Source organism: Platichthys flesus, chromosome 1 (assembly GCF_949316205.1).
Source record: "Platichthys flesus chromosome 1, fPlaFle2.1, whole genome shotgun sequence".
NCBI classification, from domain to species: domain Eukaryota; kingdom Metazoa; phylum Chordata; class Actinopteri; order Pleuronectiformes; family Pleuronectidae; genus Platichthys; species Platichthys flesus.
Genome location: NC_084945.1, coordinates 2,719,345 through 2,731,588, shown reverse-complemented (window position 1 = coordinate 2,731,588; position 12,244 = coordinate 2,719,345). Strand labels below are relative to the sequence as shown.

At 45.9% G+C, this 12,244-nt stretch overlaps 1 protein-coding gene across 2 annotated transcripts in view; it reads right to left on the bottom strand.

Annotated features, from left to right (window-relative positions):
* Positions 1-12,244, bottom strand: part of mpped2a (metallophosphoesterase domain containing 2a) — a 51,383-nt gene that overhangs the window by 16,845 nt on the left and 22,294 nt on the right. For both annotated transcript variants that reach the window (XM_062392316.1, XM_062392324.1), the window contains exon 4: positions 9,209-9,434. In XM_062392316.1, coding sequence (XP_062248300.1) covers positions 9,209-9,434 — 226 coding nt within the window. The remainder of the gene's footprint in view (positions 1-9,208; positions 9,435-12,244) is intronic.

Sequence of the window (12,244 nt, the reverse complement as noted above, 5' to 3'; positions counted from 1 at the left end):
ACCCCCCACCCCCCCTTACACCTCCTTAACCGGTTCTCCTACCTCACTAGTCGCTGCCTCGCTTTTCTTTCCTCCAATTCCATCCTCCTCCCTCCAACCTTTGTCTGCTCAAGGGAATAAGAGATGCATTTATCCATTCAACAACAGGAGGAAGGACGAAGGGGATGAAGAGGATGAAGAGGATGAAGAGGAGAGGGCTTCTAACAGCGGAACGTCTATAGGAAACTGGCACTTCATTCCCTTTCTGCCTGATGAAAAGAGTGGGATGCCACTCCGAACCACAAGGCCATAATCGCAGGGCCAAACAAATCACAGGGGGGGGGGATGAAAATATGGGTGGAGGTGAATGTCTCGGTGCAGTTCTTGAATCAGCCCGGAACAAAGAGACGCTCGTTGACCTCTGCTCGTCCGCCAAGCAGAACCAGACCTTGGTGTGTTTACTTGAATGGAAAAAAGTAAAAAAAGGTCTTGGAGGACGCTGGTGGTTGAGAGAGCAGCAGGGACAGAAATCCATTTATCATGCTCACAGAACAGGAAGCTGTTCAGGGCAGTGAAACAAAAACCAACCCGAGCCTGTGCCCAGACGTCACATGGACTGGGACGTCACCTGCTCACTGGTCAGGGTTGTCAAGTCCAGAGGTCAGAGAAGGAGAGTCAACAGGGTTGTCGGTGCAACTTCATCTACAGCGTTTCCAGGCTGCTTGGCTTTCTGAGCACGAGGAACCGCTGGTTGTCAGATGTCACGGTCCTCCTCCACCTCCACCTCCTCCTCCACCTCCTCCTCCTCCTCCACCTCCCCCTCCTCCTCCTCCTCCTCCTCACTAGAGCTTTGAGGTTGTTTCCTGGAGGTGAACAGGTTTACATGCTCTCTCCTGACAAAAGCTGTGCTGCTGTTCTTCCTCGTGTGGTTTATTGGACACGGACACACACACAAGTACACGCACACAGAGGAGGTGAATACGTGACTACAAGTGCTGGAATTGTTGTGTTAATTTGAATCAACATGAATGCACAATGTAAAATAAATTAATAGTGACATTTTCCAGTCTTAACAAATTAATCTAATGATTATGTTTCATCTTGTTTCTATAATCAGTGTTTGAATTGTATTAATCAGACTCTTGCAGAAAACCTAATTTCACTAAAAGATCAGGACAACGAGCTGTGAAGCTGAAACCAGGACGAGGAACATGTCTGTGTTCACCCTGCAGCTCTGATCAGGTGAAGAGGAGAAGCACTTCCTCTTTCGCTGCCATTAGACGTCTCCCTGCTGCAGACGGATGCGTCTCTCACACTTGTGAAGAAAACCAAAGGCTTCCAGATAAAAGATGGAAACCACATTACGTGACAAGAGGCAGGCAGCTTACAAACAAAAACCAGGAGCGAGAACATTAGGTAAAAAACAATCCTGTCATTTCTGTTATTAGATTCTTTTTGTGGCAGGTTTTACATCCATTAGTCTGCGGAGGTGTGGTTACAGAAGCAGAAGAGGACATGTCTGTCTTTATGTCTCCGCCAGAGGGACGAGGCCGGCGACACCTCAGGCACGGTCCACCAAGAAAACACACACACACACGAGCACAGACACGCAAACAGACAGGGACAATTACCTTCCAGCTGGAGGCTCTGTTTGTACTGTAACCACAGTCTGTCCACACCGCCAGAGACAAACACCGATCTGACCTCAGAGCAGCTTTAACACAACTCCAGAGCGGGAAACACGCCGGCGGCTGAAGCACAGCTGTCTCTGTTCATTATCTCACATTATTACTTTTATTCACACAACACTGTGAAACCTCAGAGGGAAAGTTACGTGCAGTTAAAATAAACAGATTCAAATTATTCATGTGTTTAAAGCCGAGAGGCGACAAAGCAGGAGGTCAAATTACCTACACATGTCAGAATTAGGGATAAATGTTGTGTGTGTTGATTTTACTTTACAGATCAAATGATTCTCTGATGAAAAAACGACAAACTGAAAGTAAACTGCAGCTCCTCAGTCCCAAAAACAACAATCGATACGACCCCAAATCCTGCCACTGAATGTGTTTCCAGATCAATAACACACTAAATGACTTCTGTCTTTTATTGGAGCGTCAAGAAAATGTCAACGCAATTCTCGATGCGTCTGGATTTGCGATCGGACAGAAAGAGACTGAAAGTCGAGGGAAACAAAGACACAACAAAATAAAACTGAAGATTTCTCTCTGCTGGAGGATTTACTTTCTAATTTCCTGCAACGAGGAAATATAATTTTTGACATGAGATCACCTCGACTTTGATTTGAACTTCCTCAAAAGAACAACAACAACACAACACCTCCCTCTTGTTTGCAGGGAACCTTGTGTTCAGAGTTCCTCTCCGGCTGCGTCAGCTCGTTTTCCAGACGGCAGTGTTTGATGGAGCGGCCGGCCGGCGCGTGGCAGACCTCTGCCTGCCGGCCGGTGACTGATGCACACGAGGCCACGGAGGAGAGCTTTATTAAACGACGGCGAGGACCCATCAGTCTCCCTCTGACATATTGGGGTCTCATCTTGGGGTGGGGGTGGGGGTGGGGTGTGTGCGCCAGGAGGAGACGGGGGGGATGTGAAACATTTAGTCTGTATATGAATCTCTCTCTCTCTGTGTGTGTGTGTGTGTTGGTTTCACTGTTTCACTGCCATTTGAGAAACTTGCCTGTGTGTGTTTGTGCATATATGTTTGTGCATGTGTGTGTGTTTATGTGTGTGTGTGTGTGTGTGTGTGTGTGTGTGTGTGTGTGTGTGTGTGTGTGTGTGTGTGTGTGTGATTTAGCAGTGAACGCTCTGAGCCTAAACACTGCAGAAAGTGAGGGCACGATGACAAATCCATCACTTAACCCTCTCATTCAAGCTTCTGACACACACACAGTGAAAACACTCTTCTCACACACACACACAAGCTACAGCTGTGGACCTGGACGGCCTGCGAGGAATAGTCACTAACACACACCCCTCCTCTTCCTCTTCCTCAGCCTTCATCACCAGCTGCAGGAGGCTCCATGCAGTCGGAACCTTCCTGCATCTGTAACCTGACGACACCTGCAGCTGCACCAGCAACCGCGGCATAGGTCCAAAAACAACACACACACACACACACACACACACAAACACAGACACACTCGGTCCGACACCCAAAGCAGGAGTGTCCACCAGAGTCCGAACCCGTTAACAGATGCGCAGGGATTTCTATTTTATGCTCCATTAAGTAAAGGTGTCACATTCTCACATCAATAAATCATTAACTCATTAATTCTGACATATGACTGTAATTACTGGTGACACAAAAAAGCTTTGTAGAAGAAGAAGAGAAGAAGAAGAAATCCACCTTTCTGGAGCTCGACAAACGTTTTATTTTATTTGTTTATTTGATCTCATTATGAAAAAGTTCCTCTATAGGCACAGAGCAGGTGAAACTTTCCTCCATGTGGGATGTTAAGAGAAATGATTGATTCACAGTTCTCATGTAAAAGTGAATGTTTGACCTGAGGAGAGAGAGAGAGAGAGAGAGAGAGAGAGAGAGAGAGAGAGAGAGAGAGAGAGAGAGAGAGAGAGAGAGAGAGAGAGAGCTCTTCTCGTGTCCGATGGCCGCCTGGCTTCGATCACGTGACACCTCGGAGCCGGCGGAGGAAACGAGGGCAGAGCGAACACGGAGCCCTTGACTTTATGATGACGGACATTTGTCAGGGTCCGTTGCCTCATCGCAGGAAACGCTGCCATGTGCTAGCAGTCTGATGGAGGGGGGGGGGGGGGGGGGGCAGACAGCCAACATAAACTGAGGGAGGCTGGCGCCGGCGAGGAGGTGACTTAGGGGTGATTAAGCTAAAAGCAGCCGACACACGAATGTCAGAGCGCCGCGACACGGACGGATGAATACAAGTGAACGAGGAGTTTTGAATTCCTGTCTTCACTTTCACTCACGTGTCGGAAGAGGAGTTTAAATAGACCGAAGCTTTGAATAGACCAGAACAGACGATGGGACTGAAGAAGCCCAACTCGTTTACTCTGGAGCACAAATCAGGATCAGGAGTTTACACATGAGTGAAGTGAGTCACAAGTAGATGAAGCACCTGATGTATTTCAGTGTGGATGTCGTGCTGATTGCAAACTCAAGTTCTTTTCAGTTCCATTGGGATATATTGCAGGGATTATTAGAATTATTAATATCAATATTCTCATGTTTCCAGCATAGGTTTCCTGAAATAAACAAGGTAAATATAATGAGAACCACAACGTACCAAAAAGCCTCAATGTTATACGGCTCCTTTTTTTCATTTAAATATGATATAATATTCCGCCCTGTAAGAGGATGATGTTGTTTTGAATATTGCCATTTTTATTTAGTTCTTATTAACCTGGAGGTTTGGCAAATTTATACGGCACCAAAAATTTAGAGGAAGCAAGTTAATGGAAATTAAAATCAACAAAAAGACAAAATACTTTGAACAGGATCATGTTTATTGTCCAACATGTAATTCTTTTTTTAAATATGATTATAAATTAAGATATTTAAAGACGACTTGCAGGTTCAGGCAGATCTGTTTTATGATTTTCACTTTCAAATCAAAAGAAATCTATTTCTGTGGCTTTGAGTTTTTTTTCCCTATCAGGTTTTTTATTAATAACTGTATTAACAGTATCAACTTTATGTGATGCTTGAAAGATGTGTTTCCAACAACCAGGCTCAGTCCTGTGCTGCTGAGTCTCTGCTCCTCTGTGAAGTGTGTCCAGCCGACAGAGGAGCGGGACTCAACTGCTGATAGAGTCTGACCTGTTCCAGTTCACGAGGTGGAGGTCAACGCTCATTCAAGCCAAACTGGGAAACGGCTGCTTTATGGACTGGGAGTCCGGCACGAGGGCAGAAAGGAACAGGAAGGAAACATTAAACCAGCCAGAGAGTCTGAGATACAACTGTAGAGCCCAGAAATAATACTTGTTAAAGAAAAGCATGTGGACAGTGTCATTTACATTTGGTCACATTATGCGGAACCGAGTACGTCACATGCACACACACACACACACACACACACACACACACACACACACACAGATGACCTTTACAGAAAAAAAAGATATGAATACATGAATAAAACTAAAATCTGCAAATGACAAATCTGCATTTGGCCCCGCGGGTCTCCCCTGAGGTGAGCTTCAGAGAGTCAAATGAGGGCAGGCGGATTTAATCTGCCACCGCTGGAAGGCACACACACACACACACGTACGGCCAAACACACACACACACACAAAAGCACACACACACACGTCAACAGGCAGATTTGCAGCGGAATAAAACACAGTGATGTCATCTCATTGTTTGACAGGAACCACAGTGAGTCGTAGTAGTCGAAGAAAGAGGAGAAACAGAAATTGAAGATGAAAAAAGTATGAATAAGGAGGGGAGGAGGTGAGAGGAGGGGATGAGAGGACAGAGCCTCCCTCCAGTGGTCGAGGCCGAGGAGGAGCAAAGAGGAGGCGGGCTGGGGGAGGATCAGGGAGGAGGAAGCAGATAGAAAAACAACGGTTTGACTTTTGACCCGAGAATTAAGTTGTGGTCAAGTCCAGAATCACAAAAACAGGTTAATCCCTCAGAGAGAGGGAGATGGAGAGAGAGAGAGAGAGAGAGAGGGAAAGGGAGAGAGAGAGACACAGAAGGTCTCTCGCCCTCGCTCCCGGCTCGTATGTCTCTGTTGAGAATCCGTCAGCAGATTATCACAGTTGGTAAAATCAGCAGGATTCCTCACATATCTGTGACCAGCACTGCCGTCACTCCTCCTGCAGTTAGGAGTGAGCTGCCCGTCTGTGTGTGTGTCTGTGTGTGTCTGTGTGTGTTTGTGTGTTATTTATATTCTCTAAAGCTCTAAAGTGGGTCTTTCGAGCTGAAAATGTATTTTCTTTAAAATGACAAGTTCTTTAAACTGGGAATACATGCTTTAAATATAATTAATCAGTTAACAAAATATATGGCTAATCTTTTTAAAGTGTACTGGGTAATGCAACAAACTATTATTTTATTAATCATCTATTAAGTAATTAACGATTTACTTTGTCAATAAGATTTTAGAAAACAGTGAGAGAAGCTTCTCTCGAATCTAAAGTTTAGATATTTAGACGTCGTGAGAAGCTGGAGCAGCAAACATTTGACTTTTTATGCTTATGAAAATATTCTTCAAACAGTTAGATCATTAAATAGAATCATTTTGTGTGGCTGTTCATTGTGAACATGTCAGAGAAGTTTTGAAGTTATTTGTCATTGCTATGATCCATGTTTCACGATCCACTTTAACTTAACGTTCTCAGTCTTAAAAAAAAGTAAGATTAATAAACACATTCAATGGGTTCAAGGTTCAGATAGAAGGACTCAGAGTTTATTTTGTCTTTCTGTCCCGAGCAGGAGGAGTTAAAAAGTGTTCAGCTTCCAGAGACCTTCAGACTCTGAGAGGTTTGACTGACGAGGGTGCAGCAGTGTGTGTGTGTGTCTATATGTGTGTGTCTGCGTGTGTGTGTGTGTGTGTGAGGAGGGGGAGCTTTCAGGTATTTGGTCTGTTAAGCATCTGTCATTAAACAGTGTGTGTTGTGTGTCTTTCATGCTGCGGTGCTCTCACTCTGAACTGGGTCAGAGTTTTACTCTAAATCTTTCAAACACAGCATCAGGAGAATTCCCCCCCGAGACACGACTCGATTATTCTCCTGAAGAAATAATAATAAGTCGTTATTCTTGAACTGTGATTATTGTTTTGATCATTTGAAGTAATTTGAAATTGCAGCTTCTCAGAGACGGCGTCACTTTGGAATGCTATGAGATCTGGAATCTGCTCGGTGACGTCTCCAGGTCAAATCACTCTCTCGCCCTACTGCAGGTTTCTGTCAGAGCGGATTATCATAAATACCTTCGAGCATGTTTGATATTTACGTTTCGAGATGGGGGGGGAGGCTCCGACTCGATCGGTGGCAATAAGATAATTGTGTTAACCCCTCACCCTTCAGGATCAGAAGGGTCAAATCAGGTCTAACATTAGCTCTTACTTCATTAAATATTGAAAGTAGGATTTTAATATCTCTCCACTGGCTGCCCCCACGTGATCAAATACAAAGAACAGGTCGGCAGCTGACACCTCACCACGGTTCACTGTTGTTCTAAAGCAGAGCAGACCACAGCAGCGTTTATCAGGTGCCGGTTACACACAACATTTCCCGAGTGCTGCTGTCGCGCCCCGGCTCGTGGCAGCCGAGCGCTGAGAGCTCGGAGGAGCCCGGCCACCCAGACGGGGGGCGAGCTGGTGAGCTGCTGATGAAGTGAGGGGTCACAGCGAGGCTAAGTGAGACCTCACTCTGGACAGGCAGGCCAGACCTCGGGCCACGGTGGCATATGGGTGTGAAGGAGGTGAAGAAGCCGAGGAGAGGTGGAGGGGCAGCCGAGCTGTCTCCCCCCCCCCCCCCCCCCCTCCCCCCCGCCTCTCACTAGACCCCCAGCTGTCACAACAGACACTGACCAATCCTCCCACTAAACACCCACCAGGGAGAGGGGGGTGGGGGGGCAGCATCCTTCCTCTTTCAAGCAGTAGGATGGAAGAGAGGAAGGATGGAGGGAGAACAGAGGCTGATGTCTGAGGAATTCTGGGATCTGCCCCCCCGGCTCCTCCTCGCCGCTGTCCTCCACCACTTCTGAAGCCGGGCGGCAAACCTGCTAATTATAGCCACCGGAGGAAGAAGACGTGACCTAAATAGTTATTCTGAGTCTGCAGCAGACTTGTGAGAACCGCTGTGCAGTGAAGTCAGAGCAGGACAGGGGGAGTTCCAGCCTCCTCCGTCACAGGCTGCCAGGCCGGCGAGCCGAGGTCAGACCGCAGCACCGCTCGAGTCAGGTCAGACGGCTCAGAGCGTTTCTATTGGCTGAGGATTAATGAAGCAGTGAGAGGGCAGCACACAGATGGCAAACTGCACCGAGGAATACTCCGCTGGCAAGAACTGGACACACGCAAATATCTGTGCAATATGTGGTCATTTAATTGATTCATAGATTTATATACGAATAACTATAAAAATGTATTAAATATAAAATATATTTGATGTTTCCTGATGCGAGAAGCTGCTTCGTTTCTTAATATTATACAGTCCTGGAGAATAATTGAGTTATTTTAGGAACACTACACTGCGGCCCTAAGACAATAGAGAACAACATGTTCCAAGTCTAATTTCATCATCTATTCAAACTCATTTCTCTTCTGCTCATTGTGAAAGTGATGATATTCCAACCGTTGATTACATTTCATGACGTCTCATGTTTTGCTGCTGGTTGAATATTTTGTACAGTTTGCATGTTTATGTGGGAAATCATAGAGCAACGTCTTTCTCCTCATGTTTTCTGCACCTTTAAGAAAATTCAGTTTCATGTTTTAAATGCCCGAGAGGACGATTTCCCCTCAGGTTGAAAAGTGTCAAACTATTTCTCTCAGGTAAAATAAATCATGTGTGAAACAATCTCAACCAACTTGCATCTTAAAAAATAGAAGCAAAAAAAAATCAATAAACAAAAATATCGATAAACACCGACACCACTAAGTCTGTGAAAGGCTCAAATCAGCTGATCGGCCAAACACTAGATGGATGGAGCTCCAGAACCAGCCCCTGTTATCCAGTAGGACCTGACACTTATTCACAACCACACAGTCTCTGAGAGGTTTGCTGTTTCAGAATAAAAAACAACCACACGAGGCCGAGAGTAAACGCACCAGTGACCTCAGGAGAGTATTTTCTCTCGTCCCTCTTTAACAACACTCCCTCCTGCCTCTGAGTGTCAAACACACACCGCTCCCCCCCCCGACCCACCACCCTCCCCTCCGGCGCTCTCCCTCTCTCTCCACACCTGAGAGCCTCCTGACGGTGTCACGGTACCACGCGTATCACTTAACCTCGTGTCAAAACACGGGTGTAACGTAAGCCCCGGGAGCAGGCGCAGGTCCTGAGCTCATAAAGAAATGTGCGAGCTGGGAACAGCACCCTGCATGTGAGAGAGGCCCCGGAGTGAGAGCGGGAAGCAGAGGAGGCAGAGCGGAGCTGGAAAACAGCCAGACACAGACACACCTCCACCTCCGGGGGCCAGAACACAACACGACAGAAACGTGACTCAGAATGTGATGAGGAGGAGGAGGAGGAAGAGGAGGAGGAGGAGGAGGAGGAGAGGGCGCTCTTACCATGGCGTCCCGTATATCCGGAATCCCTTAATGGTGACGTCCGAGTCCTGCAGGTACACGCCGTTCGTGAGCACCGACTGGACATTGTCAAAGTCCTCAGGTTTGAGTTTGGAGACTGAGGGGAATCGGTAGTAATCCTGCTTCACCAGCTCAGCCATAAAGTCCTTATCGAAGGTCAGCTCGTGGTTCCCGGCGATCACCACTTTGAATTCGTACGGAAGGCCACCTGGAGGAGAGGAGAGAGAGCAGAGAGGGGGAGGTGAGCGGGAGTTTGATGCCCGGGTTTGATGTATGAGAAAATATCAAATCAATATTGTGTGTGTGTGGTTCAGCATTCGAGGGAAAATGGCAAACACACTGGACATCTTGTTGTTTGAATTTTTAAACATAACAAATCAGTAAAAATACTATTGATACCAAAAAAAGTACAAACATTAATTCACGAGAAAGTATTTTCGATTTTCTTACACAACAAATATTTCTTTTTCTTTCTGCAGCTTTTCTCTCAGCAGGAGAAGTATTAATCCCAAGGAGTCGATCTCTCCACCTGCTCAGTGTATCTCTGCAGACACAGCAGGTGGTCTGACTCTCTGACAGAAGCCCCTGGATATCTAACCCTGAGCACAGATCAGGACAGGAAGGAGAACTCCGATAAGCAGAGGATAAAGATGTCCTCCGTTCACAGCGTCAGAGGTTACACCCACGGCTGACGGCTCTGCTTGACCTCATCAGACCACCGTCTATCTCTGCCGGGCGCCAGGAGAAAAAGCATGAACCTGAACTAACCAGAGAGGAACTCCTATTACCAACTCACTTCCCCTCATCCTTCAACTTCTGCAGTGCCCTTTTCCCTCTCCTCCTTCCCCTTCGCCATCAAGCAGCTGACTTACCGCTTCATTCCGGCCGATTGAGCACTCAACCACAGGCTCTGGCCTTCATCTCCCTCCCGCTCCCTCTATGTGTTTCTCCTTAAGCTCTCCTGCTTTCTCATTTCCAGGTTTCCTCCTCCTGACTCTTCTCCTTCTTTTCGCTGCTGCACAGTCTTCAGTCTAATTTATAGCAGAGTTAAGGGCAGGGAGCCGAGGGTGATGCAGCATCCCTGAATGCAAAGGCTGCCACTTTTTATTATTTTTGATTATCTTTAAATATGCAGATTTCTTACCCTATCGATCGTTAAGTCTGTAAAATAACAGAAAACAGTAGGAAGCCCTGTCACACTGTTCCAGATGAAATAAGAACAAATAAAAACCCTCACAAGGGAGAGAATTTAAGATGATGTGCAGTTAAATAATTCAGAATGAATGAAAACTGTGACCAGACTGTCATAAACCTGATGAACGTGTGGATTGTGGTCACTTTAATTGCAGCATGAATTTTTCATTCATCGATTTAATCATTTATAAGTAGAAACTGCACAAAACCATCAAACAAAGTCAAATCTTTTTCCCACTCACGACACAATTACTGCACCAATTTAGAAGTGAGGCTCCTGCTTCCACCATCAAGGTATTCAGCTTCCCAACATTACCTGATTCCCCATTTTCTTGTTAAGTGCTTTTGTCTATTTGTTCCCGTGCTCCACATCGCTCAGGCCAGGTAATAGCAGAGGGTTATGATGCATGGCGAGAGGGAAAACCGAAGTGTGCAAGTTCAAAATTGGAAATAAAACTAATAGAAACCGAATACATTCAGTCAAAATACGCCGTGTCCTGTGTGTGTGTGTGTGTGTGTGTTTGAGTGTGCGAGAGAGATTGTGTGTTCTCCTAATGCTGAGAATGAAAGAATCATGGTCGCCCGGTCTATAAGTTTCATTCCTGCTGCTCTAAATTAGCTCTCGTCGCATCTCAGGATCATAAATTCCAGGCTAACCTCATATGAGAGCGCCGCCTCGCAGTCCCACGGCACTCTAACTGGATCACGCATCCATTTGCACACACAGACACACACAGACACACACAGACACACACACACACACACACAGACACAGAGACGACTCAAAGCGGATCATCCTCTCCACCGGCAGGCTGGGAAAAGGTGGTGAAAACACAATTACCATCAAACAACTCCATCTCCATTACTCTACTGGGATTCTTTACTGCTTTTTATTGCCGCCATGCAACGTCCTACCGACGGCTGCTGGAGTGATACACCGAGATTTATTTGGTATTCTTCGCCGACATACAGGGATTTGAAAGAGAGAGAGAGAGAGAATGAGAGAGAGAGAGAGAGACCAGAGAGACCAGAGAGACCAGAGAGAGAGACCAGAGAGAGAGACCAGAGAGACCAGAGAGAGAGACCAGAGAGACCAGAGAAAGAGAGAGAGACCAGAGAAAGAGAGAGAGACCAGAGAGAGAGACCAGAGAGAGAGAGAGACCAGAGAGAGAGAATCAAAAACAAAGCTGTGAGGAACAAGAAGCACTTTGTGTGTTCAGAGGAATGATTTGTCAAACCCCAAAGAACACAGACTTACATCTATTATTTAAACATCTGCACATTCACAACACTTCAAATTAAAAACAGTGAAATGTTAAGTTTAGAAGAAAAACCACACTCTACATGACATCCTGTAAATTAGAGAGGCGTATATCTTCTAAATTAAAATGTCATCCGCCCGTCTCCTCGCTCGTCTCCTCAAATTAATCCTGGAGGAAATGTGACGGATCTGAATCGATACCTTTTTCTAATTAGTGCAGAAGCAGCGAACATGCACTGGTTTTGTCAAACAAGCCTTTTACACATCAATCCCTGTTGTGATGTTCGGTTGATGGTGAAAAAACCCAGAGGTAAAAATATGAACCTGAAATTAACTTTAGAGCCGAACTGTCACACGCGGGGGAAAAAAAACTAAATCAAGAACTTTTGAAGTCAAAACACTGTAATTAACAAAAGTTTGAAAAGTGTCACTGTTGTGTTTTCCGCTTTAAAGAAGTTAAACAAAAAACTTCCAGGCAAAGCTTTAACCAGCACGAGGGCTCGAACCCATCAAGACACTCATCATTAAACTGCTCATAAACAAACTGGCGAGAGAGGCTTTAG